The sequence below is a fragment of the Desmodus rotundus genome, chromosome 8 (assembly GCF_022682495.2).
Source record: "Desmodus rotundus isolate HL8 chromosome 8, HLdesRot8A.1, whole genome shotgun sequence".
NCBI classification, from domain to species: Eukaryota; Metazoa; Chordata; class Mammalia; order Chiroptera; family Phyllostomidae; genus Desmodus; species Desmodus rotundus.
This window is the reverse complement of record NC_071394.1, coordinates 90,389,132-90,410,558: the sequence shown is the minus strand read 5'-3', so window position 1 is coordinate 90,410,558 and position 21,427 is coordinate 90,389,132. Positions and strand designations below refer to the sequence as shown.

General features: G+C 49.4%; 2 protein-coding genes across 4 annotated transcripts; one reads left to right on the top strand and one right to left on the bottom strand.

The window, feature by feature from the left end:
* Positions 1–2: 2 nt before the first annotated feature.
* BAP1 (BRCA1 associated deubiquitinase 1) lies at positions 3–8,910 on the bottom strand. 3 transcript variants are annotated; one of them, XM_024556706.2, is made up of 17 exons: positions 8,713–8,910; positions 8,587–8,616; positions 8,423–8,477; positions 7,306–7,438; positions 6,823–6,942; positions 6,265–6,326; positions 6,047–6,189; positions 5,698–5,776; positions 5,127–5,250; positions 4,688–4,835; positions 4,021–4,205; positions 3,425–3,558; positions 2,384–2,862; positions 2,105–2,265; positions 1,779–1,871; positions 1,577–1,649; positions 3–1,363 (listed from the first exon to the last, which is right to left on the bottom strand). In XM_024556706.2, exons 1-17 carry the CDS (start codon positions 8,747–8,749, stop codon positions 1,230–1,232), a joined length of 2,190 nt encoding a protein of 729 aa, XP_024412474.2. In that variant the 5' UTR covers positions 8,750–8,910; the 3' UTR covers positions 3–1,229. The 3 variants fall into 3 exon arrangements, with proteins under 3 accessions (XP_024412474.2, XP_053785540.1, XP_053785539.1); XM_053929565.2 differs by having other exon boundaries at positions 7,378–7,438; positions 8,713–8,860; XM_053929564.1 differs by having other exon boundaries at positions 5,127–5,196; positions 8,713–8,859.
* On the top strand, positions 8,896–20,654 carry PHF7 (PHD finger protein 7). The gene is given in 13 exon segments (XM_053929566.1): positions 8,896–9,931; positions 11,213–11,325; positions 12,036–12,088; positions 12,482–12,573; positions 16,838–16,939; positions 17,307–17,431; positions 17,950–18,109; positions 18,670–18,776; positions 19,207–19,323; positions 19,756–19,873; positions 20,091–20,153; positions 20,155–20,268; positions 20,271–20,654. Coding segments are annotated over 12 exon segments (1,143 nt in total). The 5' UTR covers positions 8,896–9,931; positions 11,213–11,281; the 3' UTR covers positions 20,319–20,654.
* The last annotated feature ends 773 nt before the right edge of the window (positions 20,655–21,427 follow it).

The window sequence follows — 21,427 nt, the reverse complement described above, 5'->3', positions numbered from 1 at the left end:
GGTTCATTTTTTTTAGGAGAGTTTTATTCACTTATCGATCCAATATTTACAGGGGGTCAAGGAGTCAGGCTGTGCTCCATGCAGAGGCAACTGCCATGCCTGCCAGCTGTCCCCCAACCCCCTCCCAGGTCACTATGTACAGATAAGGGGTCTCCTTGGATCTCCTTCAAAGCCATCTGGCAGAGGCCATAGGGCTATATTTGGGGGCCGAGCTCCAAAGGCAGTGCTAGGCCCATTACTCCTTGGCATCAGGCCCTCTGGGAACATGGGGGCTCCAACTGGTCATCTTGGTCCTGCAGTCCCCCACCCTGAGTGCCTTGTAGAGGCTGAGGAAGCTGGCATGGCAGGGAGAGCTGAGTGGTGCCAGTTTCCTGCAAGCAGCCCTGTCTCTGCCACCCCTAAGGGAAGGGAGACATGGTAATACTGAGGGGATGGGCAGAGGCTCCTCTAAGCCCCGGGTTCCAGGGACAGAGCCCAGGAGCCCAAGGCAAGCCCACTGTGAGGGCCACAACACTGAAGGCAAAGAGCCCCAGAGCCTTGCTCAAGGGGAAAGCAGGCTTGACAAGCCCAACTGGAGCCAGCAAGGAAGTTTACAAGCCACCAAGCAGCTCAAACATTCCTCTCTGCTCAAGCCTGGGACTACAGCAGGTTGCTCACCCCACCTCCACTGGGACCCCCCCACTCCCAACCCAGCCCAGAATCCAGGCCCCTGAGTTTGGAGCTCTCCCAGGAGGAACAAAGAGCAGACCTGGCTTCCTCACAAGAGACAGTGGTGGCTGGGGCTACAGCAACAGGCCCATGTCCACCCAGGTCCCACCAGCACAACAACTGTTGAGAGAGAACGCATAGTCAGGAAGCCGGCTATGTCAACACAGTGGTGGCAAGACGGGCCAGAGCCCAGAAAAATAGACGTCTCTGTAGGTAAAATATATATTCTGCTACCCAGGCAGAAAGGCCGAGTCCTGCAGATCCACAGCCAGCTGTGGAGGAAGCTGCAGCACCTTACTGTGCCCCAGCTCCAGCTGCTGCTTCCTGAGCACTATGGGCTTGACTTGCCCCACCAGACCCAGGGGCACAATGCAGGGAATCCTAGTCTGGCTTCCATTTCCAGGGTCTGGGCTCTCTGGCTGGAACTATTCGGTAATACTGGGAAGTGGAGAGTAGGGCAGGGAAGGGGCCCTGGTGAGGGCCACAAGGCAAGAGCAGGCTGCAGTCAGGGCCAGCAGTCCTCACTGACGCTTGGCCTTATAAGGGCGTGAGCGTTTCCGCCGATCAGGCTTCCGCTGCTTGTGGAGCCGGCCAATGCTGACCCCTTGGCGCCGCCGCACTGAGATGTTCTGCTCCACCAGGTTGGCCAGCATGCCTGCAGAGAGGCAGAGGCCCTTGAGCAAGTAGCTGGATGCCCAGCAGCCACCTGCTCAATAGGCCACAGTCTCAGGCCAAGAGCTGAGGGCCTCCCAGGCCTCCCTGAGCTCCACAGTCTGCTCAATCCCTAGCAGAGGCCTGACGGAGCTGGAACCTGAGGAGTACGGCCCTCAGGAGGGCATGCCAGGTAACACGCAGTGAGCACCCTCACCTTCCTGAGCCAGCATGGAGATAAACGTGCAGATGAACTCATCATAGTTGTGCGTCCTTCTCTGATCATCAATCTGTGGGGAAAAAGGGATGAGGGCACTGCAGCCAATCTCCAGAGAGCTGCCACCAGCTGATCTCAAGAGGTCGCACCTCTGGAATGGCAGTCATGAGCAGAGGACCAGGCAGTGGGAGAGATAACCCACCTTGAATTTCTTCCTCTTCTCTACTTCTTCCTTGAGGCAGGCCTCATAGTTTGCAATCTCAGCCTCCACACACTTCAATAGTGCCAAAAGCTCCTGCCAAAACCCAGCATTGTACCCATGAGGGGGGCTGGCCAACATCAAAGCCATACTACCAGGAAGCAGCAAGAGGCAAAGATTAGCAGCCAGAGTGCCTGGAGCTTACTGAGGCCTCTTCCACTACCCAACCCAGACAGGCTTCATAGCCACCAACCTTCCCACCAAAACTCCAATCAAGAACCCAGTCCTTCCCCCTGCTAGGATGAGAAGAGAAACCCACAGGAGCTCACCTTGGGTGAGTACTTCTCCCCACTCAAGGGCTCACTGGGCCTCACCAGCCCAGACTTCTCTCTGCCATCTACAGCTTCCACCACCTCCTTCTCCTCTGGGCTGCCAGCCCCCTGGCTGCCCAGGCTTGGTCTGATTGAGGGCGAGGAACCCTTCCCACCCTCTGGGAAAAGAAGGCAGGAGAAGACCCATCAGAGTGCAAGACACTTGGTGGTCACTTGGCTACCTCCCTCCTCCATCCTTGGTACACCAAGTGGCCAGTGGGCCAGCCCGAGGCCCACCTGTCAGTGCCAGGGGACTCAGCACACCATCCTCGGCCAAGTGCAGGAGGCCTGTGCTGATGACAGGACCCAGGTCACGTACAGCACGATTGTAGCGTATACAGTCAACACGCAGCAGGCTTTCATCCTCTCCAAAAAGCACCTTGGAGATGTGGGAGGTGACAGGGCTGGAGGGCCGTGTGGGGTTGGCTGAGCGGATGGGTGAGCGCAGTGGTGAGTTGAAAGCACTGCCAATCTCGGAGGCTGTGTCTGTGCTCTCATTGCTGGGGGTGGGCGAGGGCTGTGAGTGCGTGGGTACTGCCACTGCCGGACTCCCGGCACCACTGCTGGTCTTGATGGACAGGGGAATCGAGAGGTCTTTCTGGGACTCTTTGAGCTTCTCAGCCAAGACGTTGATAGTGTTGGGCTGCAGCACTGACAGCTGCCCATCCCCAGAGCCACTCAATGGCCCTGGCTTCCCTGGCCCCTTTCGCTTGTACCTGTGGGGCCCAAGGAAAGGTGAGCCAAAGGAGTGGGCCAGGTGACCACACACCCAGCAAAGCCTAGAACTGTCTGAACACACCTTGACATCCAGGGACTGACCCTGCAGCTCCTCTCTCAGTCCAGCAGCCTGACCCAGCCATGCCAAACCTGGCACCCTAAGCTCTGACAGCTACAGCCAGGTGTCCTCAAAGGACACCTCTATTCCAGCCGCTAGCCTTTTGCCAATGCCATGTCTTCTAGCAAAGTACCCCAGTCCTATCTCCTCCTTCCCTGCTTCATCCAATTCTTACAAGGCCTAGCCAAAAGGCAACCTCCCAAGAGGACACATTTTGATGTCTGGTTAAATGTGCTCAGCCCCCTCCCCACCCACCCCAGTCCTCCAGAAGTTTCTTGGGGCCTGGAATCAGCCTCCTTCATGTCAGCCTCCCCCAGGGCCCTGTACTCAGCAGGTGCTCAGCACTGTCCATCTGCTGAAGGGCACTCTCAGATACAACCTGGAATATTCAAGACAGGGTCCATAGCACTCAGGGCTTCCAGCGTTACAGAGCTGAGGCTGACCTGATGGCGGAGTTGGTGTTCTGCACATCGTCTTCCTCGTCATCCTCATAGTCGTCCTCATCATCTGAGTACTGCTGGGGTGGGCGGACTGGAACTCGGCTGCGGCCCACACCTGCTGCCAAGTCTTCTTCCTCCTGGGGCAGAAACCCAGGGCAGCCCATCAGCAGGGGTCAGTCAGCCCAAGCTGGACAAAGCAGTCACAGCCAGAGAGAAGGCCAACACGGCTCTCAGGTCAAGTCCACAGAACCCTCTAGGTATTCCAGAACCCACCCTTGGTTCGTAAGAAAGCTTCTGCCTACCCACACCACCTGCCTACACAGGGCTTCTGAGAGAAACAGAAGGCCCTGAAACGTGCCTTCATTTGGCCAGCAGAATCCAACCCATAGAGTTGTACCAAGGAACACGACCTCAACATTTAGGCCCACAGCCATGTAGTTGGACTTAAAGTCAAAGGAGCTCTCTCTACCTCCCTAAGCCCCTGCCTTGTAGGGTGCTTCTGACTATCAGAGGAACCAGGATGATGAACACCAAGAACCGCCTGAGGAAAATGCCTGTGGCAGCCTCTCAAGAGAATCCTGGAGGCACTCCCAGCTCACCTGCATGGGGGACTTAGCATAGTTGTGATTGTCCAGAAAAGCTGGCAGCCGCTGGACGATGGGAGTGGGGTTGGGGGGAACACCATTGAGGCTGCTCCCTGAAGGTTTCACCACCAGCTTGGGTTTGCTGGGAGGACTGTGGGTCAGAGCCTGTGGGCATGTACCAGCCGCCTCCTCCACACCATCTGAGAGAAGGAGCAAAAGCAGGACTTTCAACTAGCTCCTTGAGAAAAGCTGTCTCCAGCCCATTGTCTCCCCCCTCCTGTGACACAGCACTGCTCCCCCTCCCTTCCCAGGGGACAGCCAAGCAAGCTGGTGGGATGGAAGTCATTCATGGGCCCACAGCGAGACAGGTCAAGGGTAAACTGGAAAAAGAGAGGGAAGAAGAAAGAAAAAAAAGCCTCTAAGAAAACCAGAAAAAGAACATGCATTACAGAAAAGGCTCAAGGGCCTGTGGTAATGGCAGCCCTTTACAGTTGCATTTCTTCAGAGAAAAACTGCTCTCCCTCCATGTCTAGAAGGGGGAGGGATGCAAGCATTGAGGCTTCAGGCCTCCTGTAGGAGCCCGTGAATCACTGCCCAAGTGCCTCCATAGGAAAGACTTGCTCTGTTTGGGTCTCCCAGGTCAAGTGATAAGGCCCACAGGAGGCCCTAAGCCCCCGAGTACCTGTGTGGGTGCCCTCAGTGGCCACTGGGGCCCTGCTTGCCTCCAGAGCCACGGGGGACTTGCCACTGACTGGTTTGGTCTCCTCAGGCAGCTGTGACTCTTGCGACTTGTGGGTCTGAATCAGCTCTGGTTGTGTTACCCTGATCAACTGAAAACAGAATCCAAGGCTCAGAGGAGAGAAGGCAGCCCCAGCCTCTACCTCAGACAGCTAAGAGCCTTGGCTCTACCCACTCCCTCACAAGGAAATAGAACAGTGAGACCCAAACCTCCTTTTGGAAATGACTTTCTCTCCCCACCCCAAGTCCCACCTTTCCCAAAAATGGTGCAAAAGAGGTGACGGTTGGTTGAAGCCCAGATCCACGAGAATGGTGTGGAGAAACAGAGGCCCCAGTGAGGAGGAGAAGATGGCTGGGAAGGGACCAGGCAGGAGGGTACCCACCTGCTGCAGGGCCTCCAGTACTGTCTGACGATTCACCTTCAGCACATGCAGCCTGGCCTCATACTTGATCCTGCGGTCAGGCACCACCGCCATCAGGTTGAAGCGGATGTCATGGTAGGGCTCCCTGCAGTCACAGCTGCAGCTGTGAGAGCAGCTCCCGCCCAAGCCCCACCATCAGGTTGAGGCAGATACCCTGTCAGGGCTTCCTGAAGTCACTCCTACAGCCACATAGGCACAGGCCCCACGACAGGCAGGCAGCGGCTAACTATGCACACCAGGCTCCTGAGCTGGTAACTTCCCATGAACTGTGTGAGGTGCCTGGCAAGAAGTGAGCCAGCATACCTGGGCCACCCAGGGCTGCAAGGCCTCCTCCTCCCCAAAGCAGGCCATAGGCAGCCTGGGCGGGAAACAGGGCAATGAGCTGGGAGCCCAAGATCTAAGTCTGACCTTTTCAGATTCGCCATGTGGCCTTACACAAGTCACCTGGCTTCTCTCTGCCTTGGTTCCCTTTTCTGTGTCCCTCCCAATGGAGACACAGGTCCAGAGGATAGGGGAGGCACAGGGTCCTTACCCTGCAGTGGCGAGGCCAATACGCTCCATAATGACCCGCCGGGCCTTGTCTGTCCACTCCTCGTCCTCCCCCCAGGGCCCTAAGGAACACCAAGATGAGGAGTCAGCAAGTGGGAAGCTCTGAGTTTGGGCAAGCCAAGAGTGGGCGTGAGGACAGAGAGCAGTTGAGCCAGGGAGTCAGAGGCTAGTCAGGCAATGCAGTGCAGGGTGCCATCTGGCCAATGCCAGATATCGTAAACACCCATCACCCATCCCCCACCACTGAGTCCCAAGCACCTGAGGACACTGGACCCCAGCTCTTTAGGAGGTAAGCAGAGAAACCCAAAGGGCCCCCAGTTCAGAGTGCCTACCATGGTCAATGGGGTAGACCTTGAGCCCATCCAGCTCAAAAAGCCGGCCTGTGATAGGCACATAGCTGACAAAGTGGAATGCCTCCATGGTCCGCACTGCACTAAGGCCATTCTGCTTCTCCGGAAGGTGGCGTGGCTCGGGCCTGGGGAAGAACAGAGTCAGGACCCAGAATGGGACAGCCCTTCCTTACCCCCCACCCCCATCAGCTCCCACACACCTGGCATGGCTATTATGTGCCTTGGCCAACTCGGGGGCATTGCCAATCGCATATCCTTTGCTCTAGAGGGAAGAAAATAAGCCAGATCAGACCAACTTCTCAGGTGACCCTCTGGGTGGGAAACAAAGCTCAGGAGAGCAAGCCTGGAGGTGTTCCAGAAACCTACAGAAGCACAGGTGGACTCTCCTAAAGGTAGAAGAGAGCTCTGGAGCCCCAAATAGATGAGCTCTAATGTCCTTGCACAGTAATCAGCGGACACTGGGAGCAATGTGGCCTGTGAAGAGCTGACAAAGTCCTAAAATGACATCGCTTAAGCAATGTTCCCTCCTTCCCTAGGTTTGTCTCTTTTCCTTACAATTGGGCCTAGAACCAATTACCTTACACAATTAATTTAAGAGTCAATGTGATGTAACATAATATAAACGTAATGGAAACATTCACGTGAAAAATGAAAAGCCTCAGAGTGCCAAATGTCATATGGCAGCATCAGTGGCCCTGGAGGCCAGAGCCAGATCTGCCCAGCCAGCTGTGACCCAGGATTAAGGCACTGTGGCCTACCTCAGGGCTGAAGCCTTTGGTGAAGTCCTTCATACGACTCAGGGTGGGCCCCAGGTCCACGTTGCTGCAGTTCAGGAGCACACTCAGCAGGGCATGAGTGGCGCAAGAGTTGGGTATCAGCTGTGAAATCAAAAACAATCACCCATACACAGCATCCTCAACTGAAGCTCACATTCACTGGGAATGGGGACCCAGATAGAGACAGTCATATCTGGACAACCACCCTCATCTTTGCCCAGTATTTATTCATTCAACTAAATATCCAATGTATGGGGACATGGAGAGTGGATTCAGACCCCACACTGCTCTAAAGAGTCTCCCTTTTTTAATGAATAAGAGCTCAATTCCTTCTGCCAAAGGACTTCCACAACCACCGTCCTGGTATCTGCCTATCTCCTCTTCCTGCCTTCTCCCACTGCCACTTCCCAAGCCAAGAAAATGGCAGCACCCCACCCTCCAGACAGAACACAAAGCCCAGCAGACCTGGTGGGCAAAGAACATATTATTCACAATATCGTCATCAATCACAGATGTATCATCCACCAAGGTAGAGACCTTGCGACGGGACCGGCGCTCTTCGATCCATTTGAACAGGAAAATGAATCCATACACGGGGCTGAGGAAAGCAAGAAACAGAGCTAAACCAGCCAAGTGGGGGAAGGCAACCAGTATTCCCTTCTTTTCCTCCCCCTTTTCCCCTGCACTGTGTTACCACTCAGGTGCCCTTCCTGTAATCCCAGCCCTCCCCTGGTTTCTGCCCAACACTGCCCAAAGTGGCCCTGAGCCCTGACATCCTGAAGCCTGCTACAAGCTCTCTAAGCAACAGCTTCTGGCTGTGGTTCTCCAGCCATCCACCCAGTATCCTTATGAAGTATATGGTTCTGGGATAAAAGAAGAAAAGCTGAACCCATGGCCCAGACCAGGGTAGGAACAGAAGGTAAGGCAAGAACAAAAACATCTGATGAGGAATTTAAACACTAATTCTCACTTGGGGACCCCAAGGCCTGAGGCCCAATGCAACCAAGGAAGAAAATGAACACCCATTATCAGCCCCTTCTTTCCTGGGAAATAAAAGCAGACTCTCAGTTCAGTCACTGCAGCAGTTCTCCACACCTCTATTCTGCAGGACCACCAAAACAAGACCCTGTGGTTGGTCGTCCAGGAGGGGCCTTATAGATGCTGCACACACACCAATCAATACAAGACCTCTGTGTGGAGATTAAAGGCACCAGCGCCCCGGCACGCTAAAGCAGTAATTAATACATTACAGCTGCACAAAAGGCACCGTACGGTCTGCGTATAGAGAAGAGCCTGGCTTCCTGCTCCAAGACCAGAAAAAGCAGCTGAACTGTACTCCAACGGATGGTTAGAATTGGTAGGGGTGGGGGGAGGTGCTACTACATAAAGGGAAGTGCTGAGGGAAGACTGGGAGAAAACAAAATAATTTAATCAGGAAAACACCCAAAGAGGAGGGATGCTTCCTTACATGAGCTTTTACAACTTAGGGTTCCTGATACTATCCCCCTTGAGAGGCACTCTTCCCCAGGCCCTTCCCGAGCCCTCGAGGTGTAAAGGGAGGTCCTGCCTCCAAGCCGCTCACCCCTGGCACTTGCTCTGAAGGTCATAGATCTCCTCCACTTGCACCCCTTTGACACCTGCGATCAGGGAAGGAAAGAAGTCGGGAAGGGCAGCTCCTGGCCGTGCGGCGAGGACGCAGGAGTGGGCCCCCACAGCCCGGGTCCGGCGGGTAGCAGAGACTCTTACCGAAATCTTCCACCAGGAGGGTGAAGAGGCCTGGTGGGGCGACAAGAGGAGCGGGTGGTGGTCAGGGAGGCGCCTCCCAGGCCCACCCGGCCTCCCCAGAGCCCGGCCAGCCCACCCCCTCCTCACCAGGGTCGCTCTCCAACTCCAGCCAGCCCTTATTCATCTTCCCACGGGGCGGCCCCTCAGCGCCATGTCCAGGCCCTCCCGACCCACCGCCGCCCCCGCCGGGAGCCCCCGACGCCCCCGACGCCCCCGGGGCCCCTAGCCCCACACACAGACAACGGGCCCCGTTACGTCACCCGCCAGCGCCGGCGGCTACGTCACACCAGAGCGACGGCCTCCGCCCCGCCTCTGGGTTCGTCTTCCGCGGGTTTGACTCCACCGGCCTGCGCGCACGTCCCGGGCGAGGTAGGGGGCGTGGCCAGAGGAAGGGCGGGGCGAGCAGTGTCCGCCCCCGGGGCGCGAGGAATGGGAGCGAAGTGTAAGGAGGGGCAGGTGCGCGGTCGTTTGCCCTCGGCCGTTGGCGGTTCCGCTCAGGCAACGGTCCGCGTAGCCGTGCCTCGGGGCCGCAGTCTCCCTGGCTCGTAGTCCGCATGACCCGGCCCCCGTTTGCGCGCTCGCCCCCTTCGCCGGCGCAGTCACCGCGCGGGGCGGCCGCCCGTGAGGCAGCTACAACGAATAAAGCTCCGGGACAGAGGCGCCCTCGACCACAACTGAGCTGGCGTCCCCGGCCGGGAGCGGCGGCCCGTGTGGTACCGTGAGGAGTGAGCGGCGGAGGCGACCTCCGGCCCGGCCCCGCACCAGCCTCCCTGCGGGCTAGACATGATCCTGGACTGGCCTCCGCGAGATGCTCCTTGAGCCCTTTCGTGGGCTGTTACCTCCTGGGGACTGTTGTGGCCACACCGACACGTATTTTCCAAACCAATCATTGTTTATTCTTGTGGCGGCGGGGCCGAACACGCTTATTTATTTTTAATTTTCTCAACAAGCTTTTACCCAGCCCCTTATCCAGCGAAACAACTCGGTAACCGTTTCAAAGGAGCACCGCGCGGAGAGGAAATCTCGGACTGAGCCGCTTATGTAAGCAAGCGCCCCCTTGCATCGACCCTCCTTCAGTGCTTTGAAGATTGTTGCATCTGCCCGTAACTACCAGTGTGCACAGAACCCCATTCTAGGAACGTCTTGGCAGAGCGATGCAAAGAACTGAAGTTTCAAGGTTTTATTTCTATTGCTAGACAATCGGGGTCTCTCCCCACAACTCGGAACCGTTCAGTAGTCACCTCACGTGGATCCCCTAGTGCACGCCCTTCTCTCCTCTTCCAGCCTGTCCAAGTGCTTTTGTTGAGTAAGAAGCCATCCAATGTCATTTCTTCTGCAGGTGCAACTCATGGGTTAGAAGAGGAGATGAAGCAAACCCAAAGAGAGGAAGGGCGGTGTAGCCTTAGTAGTTGCCTTACTGGTTGCATTCTACAGGCAGTTGACAGTCCGTGAAGATGTTCACGGCTCCCCAGCTGTGCAGTGAGGACCTGGGTGCTGGAGTGTGTGCCCCCGGAGTGACTTGATTCACTCAGTTCTCCTAGGAAATGTGGTCCTCTTCTCCCCTGACTAAACAGGTCTTCCTTCATAGGAGTGGATTTTACTTAGTTTGTCCCCCTTCCCCCTGGCCAATGAAAACTCAATTTGCAGTCAGCTGACATTGGTGGGGGGAGTAGTGGCAGGTGTCTTCTCCACAGTTAGGCATTTTACTCTTGGCTCAGAGCTGGACAAAGGTTGAGAACAGGCCAAATGACCATCTGAGCCTGGTGAAAAGTGGCAGGAGCCAAAGGGTAGTTTGTCAGTGTTATCTCTTGTCTCTCACTAGAGGGAGTTGTCGCTTTACACAGACGAAATCCCACAAGCTCCTTCTCCTGGGAAAGAACTGGCTAATCTAGCTTTTACTGGGCAAAATTAAGGTACCCATACTTGGAGACAAAAGGAGCCTTCTTTTCCTGCGTGCTACCTCATGGATTTAGTAGGCACAAAGAAAACAACCATTTAGCCAGTTCGAGCAGTGGCTCCAAGTTCTTATACTGCTGTGTGAGAGCAGTACCTCTGACCATAGGCAAGTGCCTCCTCTCTGTGACCTCTGTGCTTCAGTCTCCTCATCTTGAAGATGGGGATAATGATGGCACCTGTTGCATGGGAGTTTTGTGAGTTAACACATGTAAAATGTCTCAAACATCCCTCACCACCGTGGCTCGTGGGTTGGGCATCTTCCCACAAAGTGAAAGGTTGCCCATTTGATTCCCAGCAGGGCACATGCCAGGTTCCAGGTCCCCCTAACCAGGTTCCAGGTTAGGGGAGGGGCATGAGAGGCAACCAATTGAGAGCACTTTGATATTTCTTTCCCTCTCTTTCTCCTTCCCATCCTCTGTGTCTAGAAATAAATAAAATCTTTTTAAAATGTCTAGAACAGTTCTTGGCATAATTTAATAATTATTGGCTATTACTAGCATTGGTACTGGGTGGGCCCCTTATATTCTGTCGTATAGGTTGGGAGGTGAAGCACACTGTTGCTTTGACCCTGTGGGACTTGATAACCAACAGTAGAATAAAATTTCTGACCAAGCCCTGTTTATTTTTATAGCTAGAAGAGCCTGTATTGTCCTCATAATAATATAGAAGAATTTAAGATAGGAGAGAGAGGCTGCAGCGAATGAAGACTATAAAAGAAAAGAAGAAGGAATGTCAAAGATTGAGGTAGAGTAGGTGACATAAGGGAGTTTGGGATAAATTGTCCATCGGTGTGTGGTATATGCTGTACCTTTTCCCTCCTTTGCGTGGTGTTGGGGACTAGGGTTGGGTAGTGTGCAAGCGCACACCACTGATAGTCTGGAAGCTGCCCAGTAACCTGCCCTCCCAGCACTTTCCCTAGTAGCAAAGTGCTGGCTCTTGAACCCTACTTACTGCCTAGGTTCATATCCTGGCTGTAACACTTGCTAACAAGTGGCCTGGGAAAGGTTACTTCATTTCTTTATGCTTCCGTTTCCTCATTGGGAAAATATGCATATTAATAGCACCCACTTTTTAAAACATTCTGTAGATTCACCAAGCTAACACATGTAAAGAGCCAAAAATAATGTCTAGCAATATGAAATTCATAATTTTAGTATCATTTTATTACACTTCATGAATACGATAGCACCTGAGATTCAGAGTAGATGACAGAAATACTAAAAGGATGTTTGCTCCTCCATTCCTTCAGTCAGCACAGGCACCAGGAACAGAAAGATGGTGACTATCTTACATTATTCAAACAATTCAGTAGGTATGTTTTATACTTTCAAAAAATATAAAATAGAAAAACTGATATCTTAGCCTTTAAATATTTGGGTATTTCATCAGACCTATGGATGGCATTTTGAGGGAAAGTTACAAGGGATGTTGACAGGATCCTTCTTCTCGTATAGAAAATCTGCCAAGACGAGGGGGGTGACCCAGAGGAAGCCATCTTCAGGTCCTGGTAAGAAAGATTGGAGGTTTTGTTCGGCGTCTGCCTCCTAACCACAGCGAAGACCACCTGTGTGGGGCAGCAAACATGCTCCTCACTGCCAGTTCTGCTTCCCAGATTCTCTAAGATTCTGAAGAACTTGGGATCTATAATTTTTTAATATCACATCCAAAGTTCAACAAACAAGTTAATTTCCACTTAAGACAAAAAAAAAAATCAAGTGAGTAGTTGTAACCAACTCCTTCAAATGTGGCCAAAATTATATAAAGACCGAACTGATACCAAATAACACTTCAACCCAACCTTCCTCCTTGTCAAAATGACCATTTCTGATACTCTACTCCTCCTGGTACTTAGAGAGATGGTTACATTCCCAAAGTGAATTCTTAACATTCTCTCTTCCAGTATGCCTGCTATGCCTTCAAGAGCCTGGGGATCCCGACAAGTTAGGGGAATTTCTTCAAAAGGACAATCTCAGCATGCACTATTTCTGTCTTGTGAGTACAAGTTTCCCTTTGGATGTCTCGTGGTTTTTGCTATACAGTCTGTTCTCTGTTTTTGCATCTAGCCTCAGATCCATAACCCTTTTTGCTTCTTTTAATAGCTTTTTTCTTTTAAAGTCTAATTTTTAAATAGCAATACACATGCCAGATATAAAACCCTAACAGTATAAAGTATGTACAATGAAAAGTCTCTTCCCAAAACAGTATGTCTCATTTTTCTCAATCTTGCCAGAAGCAAATGCTAGCAACAGTTCTTTTAGTGATTTTTTTCCCAATATTTTTTATTAGATATAACTTACATACTATAGAAAGCACTCGTTATATATATTGTATATCTCCATGTAAATACTGTCTGAATGAAAATAAATATTTCTATCACCCTAGAAAGTTCCCTTCTGCCCTCTTCCACTCAATCCCCTTGGAGATAATCACTGATCTATAGATTACTTTTGCCTATCCGTATGCTTCATATGAATGGGATCATACAGTGTGTACTCTTTTGTGTCTGGCTTCTTTCAGTCAACGCAGCGAAGATGTTTGGAGATCGATTCATGTTGTTAAATGCATTAGTAGCTTGTGCCTTTTCACTCCCCAGTAGTGTTCTCTGGTGTGCATACATTTTAATTTGCTTCTCCACCTACCTGTCGAGGGCCATTCGAATTGTTTCCATTTGGGGGCTATTATCAATAAAGCTGCTGTGAAAATTCAAGCACAAGTCTTTTTGTGAACAGGTTTTCACTTTTCTTGGGCAAATACCTAGGAGTGGAATTACTGATTATATGCCAACTGTATGTTTAACTGTTTGTGAAGTTACCAAATCACTTTCCGAGGTAGTTATACCAGTTTACACTCTACCAGTTATATACCAGTTATACCACTAGCAATTTATGAAGTTCCCCTTGCACAATATTTTTGCTAGAATTTCATATTGTCAGTCTTTTTTGTTTTCTTTTTTTTAAGATTTTATTTCTTTCTAGAGAGAGGGGAAGGGAGGGACAAAGAGAGGGAGAGAAACAGCAATGTGTGGTTGCCTCTCTTGAGACCCCAACTGGGGACCTGACGGGCAACCCAGGCATGTGCCCTGATTGGGAATTGAACTGGCAACCCTTTGGTTCACAGGTGGGCACTCAGTCCACTGACCACACCAGCCAGGGCATATTTTCAGTGTTTTTAATTTTAGCCGTTCTATTATATATGTATTGGTATTGCACCGTAGTTTTAAATTGCGTTTCTCTGATGTCTTAAGATGCTGAGCTTCTTTTCATGTGCCTATTAGCTATTTACATATTTTCTTTTATGAAGTGTCTGTTTCTCTTTTTAATTGTACTTATTTTTAGAGAGGGGGGAGGGAGAAAGAAAGGCAAAGAGACATTGATGTGCAAGATAAACATCAATCAGTTGCCTCCTGCAGGTCCCCAACCAGGGACCTGGCCTGCAACCCAGGCCTGTGCCCTGACCAGGAATCAAACCCACAATCTTCAGGTCCATGGAGCGACACGCAAGCCACCAACCCACACCAGTCAGGGTTGTTTTGTCCATTTTAAAAGCTGAGTTCTTTTGACTGAATTAATTATAAGAGTTCTCTATGTATATTTTGGATACAGTCTCTTTTCAGATATGTATATTGTGACTATTTTCTCCCTTGTTGGGTTGCCTTTTCATTTTTTTAATGATGTCTTGCAAAGAAAAAAGTTTTTAATTTTGAAGTCCAGTTTATCAATTTTTTCTTTTATGATTAGTGTTTTTTTGTGTCTCCCAAGAAATCTTTACCTACCCATTGAATTATCTTGATGTCTTTTTCCAAATTAATTGACCATACATATATCTGTGCATCTAAATGACTATTTTATGTTGTTGACCTATTACTCCTTACACCAGTACAGCACTGTCTTGATTTTTGTGGCATTATAGTGTCTTGAAATTAAGGATTTTGTAAGTTTTGCAGTATTTTCCAAAATTGCTTTGACTCTCGGGTCCTTTTCTTTTCCATATGAATTTTATAGTTAAGTTTTAATTTTTCTTTAAATTAAAAAGAGAAAACGTTTTGGGATTGTGACGGGGGTTGAGAAGGGGAATGCACTAGAGAGTGACCAAACAATATTGAGTCTCCCAGCCCGTGGACGTGATACAGTTCACCATTTACTCGGGTTCTTTAAAATGTGTCTTAGCGATGTGTGTTTGTGTGTTTTTAGTGAAGAACACTTGCAACATCTTTTAAATATATTCCTAAATATTTTGTGATTTTATGCTATTTTAAATTCTATTTTAAAATTTCATTTTCAGGTTTGTTGTTGGTATATAGAAATGCAGTTTATGTTTGTACATTGATTTTATATCCTGCAGTCTTGTTAAATTCACATATTAATTCAGTAGTTTTTTGGTATTTTTCTTTTGTAAGTGCCTTAGGGTTTCCTGTGTACACATCTGTGTTATGTGTGAATAAAGACAGTACTATTTCCTTTCCAATCTTTATGTCTTTTATTTCTTCTTCTTGACTTTTTGTACTAGCTAGGACCTTCGGTCTAGTGTTCAGTAGAAGTTATGTGATGAATATCCTTGTCTTGTTTTCAACATCAGAGGACAGTATCCAGTTTTTCACCATTAAAATATATTAACTGTAGGTTTTTCATGGATTCTTTTCATTAGATTGAAGAGGTTCCCCTTTATATCTCGTTTGCTGGAGGGTATTATGAATGTATACTGAATTTTGTCAAATACTTTTTCTGCATCTATTGAGATGATCATTTTTTCCCTTAATTTGTTAATGTAACTTGTTACATCAATTGAATTCTTTAATGTTAAACTAACTTTGCATTTCTGGTATAAACTCTGCTTGGTCGTGATGTTTTATCCCTTTTATATGGTGCCGGATTCAATTTGTCAACGTTTTGTTTCATTTTTACATCTCTGCTCGTGAGAAAGTTTGGTCTGTGGTTCTCCTCTCTTGTGAGTTCTGTCTGGTTTCATTGTCAGGGCTTGGTTAATTTCATGCATATACAAGCATATACATTTTCAACATAAAAATAAACACACTATACAAGTGTTTTTATTTGTATTTTGCTTTTCTAATGGCCATTTCATATATAACATATTGATCTAGTTTTTTCTTTTTAATAGCTATTAGTATTCCATGGTATGGGTATGCCAAAAAGTATTAAAACAAATCCCTTTTAAAAGACATTTAGATTTGTTCTAATCTTTCACTATTAATTTTTCTGTTTATAGAAATAATATATGCTCACTGTAGAAAACAATACTTAAAAATATAAATAAAACAGTAATGGTTCATGTAGTCCTAAAGCCCTGAGATAATTAGTTTTAAAATAAATGAGTTTTAACCCTAATTGGGAACATACGTTTATAAGCCAAGTGCCCTCAAGGTATCTAACCTTGTAGGGTCACCTCCTCTATCGTGTTAAAATAACCTGAGTCCCCTTTCACGTTACATGTGATTACTGCAGGAAGTTGAACACTCTCCCCAGTATTTTTGGAGGATTCCTGGAGTGGGGCTGGGGTGCTGACATTCTTCCAACTGCGTTAGGGTGGTCAGAGCTAAAATGTGTTTTTAAAAAGTTCAATTTCTCTCCTTTTTCACCCTAAGGCAGAATGTCTACAGTGAAAACATTTTAAAGCCTCATTTCCCTTCCCATAGAGAACACACTCTGAGAAGAGTATTTACTCTATACCAAGGGGGCAGCACAGCAGAAGGGGTAAGAGTGTGGGTTATGGGGGCCTGTGACTGTGCCTGTTAGCTCCGCTGCCTCCTTGCTGTGTGACGCCAGGGTTGCTGACGGCACTGTAGTTCGGTGGCCTCCTCTATAAGGCGAGAATCATAGTAGCATCTGTATCACAAGGCTGTGGGGAACGTGAAATGAGGTCATACACAGGGAGTGTTCCCCAAACTGCTCAAAAGCAGTCCGCAGTAAAAGACACAGCACAGTACAAAGGCGGCTAAGAGCCGAGGTTCCGCAGTTCTGTGGGCTTCAGCAGGTCACATAATGTCTCCTATAAAATGGGGATGATGATACTACCTAAATCTTAAGGTTGTTGTGAGGATTAAATGAGTTCATATTTGAAAAGGACTTAGAGCATCCATCATATAGTTAATACTATTGTAAGCCTTTGTTAAGTGCATTACCCTGTAAATGCATATATATTCCAACAAGCTCTATTTCTACCCTGTCCTCTCCACCCCACTGCACTTTTTCACCGATCATCAATGTTGACAGCCTGGTTCTGTGCACACCCCTCCCCCCAGATACTATCTAGCAAGCTGCCTCAGCGGGGCCAGTCTAACAGAGGTTTCCATGGATTCCTGCCTGAAGACATCAAAAAGGAGGCAGCACGGGCTTCTAGGAAGGTTAGAATCCCCCTGGAATGGGGGCCTTGGGTGAGGCCTCCTTTCATAACCTCCCTGGTCGTCCCTGCTTCCATTCTTTTCCCTAGCTGCTAATTTAGAAGTCAAAGGACTCCTGGATTTCCCAGCTGCCGCTCCTCTTAAATTCCATGCATCTCTAAGGCGTAGTATTCTAAGTGAGGAGAGGGAGTAACATCCTGGGAAAACAAAAAAGAATTCAGTGCTGCTTGAAGCCCCAGAGCTTTCAGGTCCACTGAGGAAAGGGAATGGCTGTTGCTTCACAAAATTTCCATTCCAGAGAATGATGTGCCACAGAATGTCTGTCTGTCTGTTTGCGGGTCCTAAGCACTGCCTGGGATCTCATTTGCAGATCTGCTTTGTGTGCAAGAAAAAGGGAGCCGCCATCAACTGCCAGAAGGATCATTGCGTCAGAAACTTCCACCTTCCTTGTGGCCAAGAAAGGGGTTGCCTTTCACAATTTTTTGGAGAGTACAAGTGGGTGATGAAGGGGAAAAGTCGGGTTGCCCTTTTGTAACTTGCTATTAATTAGCCATTAATCAAATCAGAGTTCAGCTTCCACCGGCCTGTTTTGATTCACCAGTAAATCTGTCCCCCGTTCAATAATGAGAGTGTCTTGACTTGGCAGTTTCACAAGGGTTACTTCTTGCTTCCTGTCCCCTTCTTAAATTACAAACAGCTGAGGTTCTTAGACAGCTGCTCAGAGCAAAGTGGGGCTTTCAGGAACGAGAAGGCTGTAGAGATAGTCCCAGGAGCTTTGCTGAGTGGGAGAGCAGCTGTGAGAAAGCTGTTTTTTACCCTCCTCCTCCTCCTCCTCTTCCAGCTCCTCTTCCTCTTCCACCTCCTCCTCCTCCTCCCCTCTTCCCCTCCTCCCACCCAACAGCACAGAGGTTCGCTGGGCACCAGCCTGGGCAGTTGATTTCCCTCCCTAGGCCAGGCAGCTGGAAAATTCCATCAATGACAAATCAAAACCAAGTCTATTTACTCTGTCACAGATCATTTTGTGAAAAACATCGCCCAACACAGGACATCCAACAGGGGAATGTTGGGGAGGAAGGCTGCGTCTTGTGTTGTGAAGACTTATCCCAAGCAAGTGTTGAAAACATCCAGAGTCCGTGCTGTAGTCAAACTATCTACCACCGCAAGTGCATACAGGTGGGGCTTTCTCGGCCATGGGGACCTTCCACAGTTACCCTAGTTGGAGCACCCTGGGAATGCTCAGGCAATCTTGACGGGAGGCCTGGACGCAGGGCTGGTCAAGGGAGTCAGAGGAAAGTCAGCCCAGTTCCAGGTTACCCTTGACTTGTAGGACCTCATTCATGATAAGATTTAGACTGTGCAAAATCCTCAGGAGAGCTAGAGCAAGTGAGCTCATCCCAGAATAAGTCAAGTAGCTTCCAAATCAGCATTGCTTCCTTGGATGGAAGGAAAGGGAAACATGTATCCAGGCACCTGAGTCTTACTGGGTCAGCACTGCCAAGCCCCATGGCCAAAGGTGACAACTAAGGTACTTCTGGGAATTCTCTTGAGCTTTTGGTCCCTGGTCTGGAACCAAAATTTGCAGCCCTCACCCTAACCCACCCAAATTCCTTTTCCTGGAAGCCCCAGTCAAGCTTTCTTAGCAACTTCCTCTTTATGAGATGAAGGTGAAGTGGAAATGAGGTGATCAAAGAATATTTTTACAAACAGAAAGGTTTTCCATGTTTGTCTTACAGAAATATGCCCACACATCAGCAAAGCATTTCTTCAAATGTCCGCATTGTAACAATCGAGAAGAGTTTCCTCAAGAAATGCTAAGAATGGGAATTCATATTCCAGACAGGTAGGGGAAACTCTAAAGCAAGGATTGAGCCAGGGAGTGGTTGCCTAGCTTTCCAGAGGAAGTGAGTATATGGTGAAGAGGGAAGGGGTGGAAGCAGGGCTTTCCAGGTATCGAAAGAAAAGGAGGGGGACAGTGAGGGTTGGGGGATAGGCATGTTCTGAAAAGGGTGCTTTAGGGATCAGAATTCCATGAGTTGGGGGGTAGGTTCTTGAATTCCGCTGTGAAACTAAGAAGCCCCCGTGTTCCAGTCATCCTGCTTTATCCTTCGCCCACTGCCAGGCCACCGCCCAGCCTTGCTGAAATTATTCGGGCAGCCTGTTGAACTCTTTTGCTGTGCTAGTTTGAGTTCTTCCTAGTTCCTCCCAGGTGGACAGTGGTTTCACCCACCAGTTTACGTGTCCCTTACTCCCTGTTTCTTCTCTTAATACAGAGATGCTGCCTGGGAACTCGAGCCAGGGGCTTTCTCAGACTTGTATCGGCGCTATCAGCATTGTGATGCCCCCATCTGTTTGTATGAACAAGGCAGAGACATCTTTGAGGATGAAGGGTAGGGAAAGGCTTCTGGCTAGAAAGACCTCTCATCAGTGCCATCTTGGAGTTAGACCTTGGCTCAGCTATTAAGAGCAAATAATCCACTTTTGTCTGCAGACCTCAGGATGAACACAATTGCTAAGTCGCATTCCTGAGCAGCCTAGGACTCACTCACACACATGTGAACAGGTCTCTCTGCAGGATCTGCTTCTCCTTGTGCCCAGTGGAGAGGCACTCAAGGCTGTGTCCTCTCCAAATCCACCCTCCAAGTATCTGTGCCTAACTGCAGCTTCCTGCATCAGCACACAGCCACATGTCCAGCATGGGTAAAATGTACAGTAAAATATGCCTGGGAAGCCCTCAGCAAAGGCCTGGCCAGTAGTGAACGTCCCAAGAGTGGTAGTTAGTGTTATATTTGTGCCCACAACCCTTCCTTGTCTTCCTGTAGGAGGTGGAGCCTCATTCTGTGTGCTACATGCGGATCCCACGGAACCCATAGGGATTGCTCATCTCTGAGATACAACAGTAAGAAATGGGAGTGTGAGGAGTGTGCACCTTCGCCTGAAGTCACAGGTGAGACTGAGGGATGGTCTGGTCTAAGAACTGGGGGTGGGGTGGAGGAATCGTGGTGCCTGGGAAAGGAGGAGGGTGTCCCCACCAGATGGGGACTTCGCAGTGGTGCCTCCAGTTTGGGAATTGAAGTGGCTATGGTGGGGCTTCAGAACCAGTGCCTGGGAGAGACAGAGGGTTGAGTTGTCCTCTCCCACCTTTTTTTCACCACAGACTGAAAACTCAGGTGACATCCCCTGCTGCAGCAACACATTCTACTCTGGGAGGGGTCGGGGGACATTACTGCAAAGACACCAACCCGGAAGAGAATCTGGGCCTTTCTTGGACTGATTGCCCAGGACCTTCCTTATTAGAGAAATCAGAGTCCTCCGGCGGCAGGAGGGCCACTTCTGATGGTCCAAGGGTGTCAAAATAACTAAAAACTGCAAAAAGTACAAATAGTGGCTTCTAAGTAGTTGCTACTGAGCACATTTGGGTATAAAACTGTTCCGCCAACAAGTTTGGGGAGGGACCACTTTAGGACTGTGAGACCAGGAAAGGGGGCCAGCAATGAGACTAAGGACCAAGGAAAGAGAAGTCCCAGAGGGCGTGAGCCTGCGCAGTCCCGATGCCAGCCACGGAATGTGTATATGGCTGCGACAGCTAGCGCCTCTGCTCTTTTGGCCTGATTCCCAGAGGGCCCTTTTTCTCTTCTTCCGCCAAGATTCTTCCACACTAATATGGTTCTCATGTGCCTCTTCTTACATCACCCATGTTTGGAATCCAAATAAAGGCTTTCTCTCCATCAATGTCTCCTTAGAAATTCACTCTGGATTTTATCTAGCACAGTAAGGAATCTAGAGGGTGGAGTGAGGGAACAGAAAAACTATAAAATTCAGTGACTTAAATGTAGAACTTTCCATTTAGAATATAGATGTGTTGCTTTGGAGGGAAGCAGTTTGCAGAGAAATCAACTTTATAGGGACAGAGATTTCATTATTGTGCAAATAAACATACAGGTTCTCATTAGGGAGGTGAGCCAGCAGAGAAGTCCACACTGGACTGAGAAGAGGCCACTGTTGCAAGGCTTGGGGCCCCAGACTCAAACAGGCCAGGGACTGCCGTGCTCACATGCAGCAGAAGGGACTCCACTAACCTCCACAGCATGAGTGAAGACACACCTCCACACAAACCCCCTCAGCCTGGTGGCTCAGGCATTTCTGGCAGGTGGCGGGGTCCAGCCAGGACAGTTAAGTAAGGCAGCTAGGATGAGAATCTGCCGAAGACCTTGGGAGAAATTGAATACAACCTATCTCACACGTGGGGGGTTTCCCCCATGATTGTGTGGGACTTGGATTAGTGGGACAAACTCAGGACTATTGCCAGAAACTGAGTTCTCAGGGTCTCACTGGGTCATTGTCACTAATGGCAGAGGACAGGGTTCTTGGTTCAAATATTGCTGACCCCTGGAGACATAGCAACTTGTGTGTGGCAGTCGCCTTCAGATTTGACTGGTTTCACTTGGAATCACACAGCAGGAGTGAGGGGTTATAAATTGTGTCTTTTTGTAT

What these genes read in the sequence shown, in the direction of transcription:
- BAP1 (XM_024556706.2), bottom strand. Translation starts at nt 8,749, where the DNA reads ATGAATAAGGGCTGGCTGGAGTTGGAGAGCGACCCTG. An exon ending in TACTGGAGGCCCTGCAGCAG is followed by an intron (nt 4,836 to 5,126) that starts GTGGGTACCCTC and finishes TTCTGTTTTCAG; the next exon opens with TTGATCAGGGTAACACAACC. An exon ending in CACTGAGGGCACCCACACAG is followed by an intron (nt 4,206 to 4,687) that starts GTACTCGGGGGC and finishes TCCTTCTCTCAG; the next exon opens with ATGGTGTGGAGGAGGCGGCT.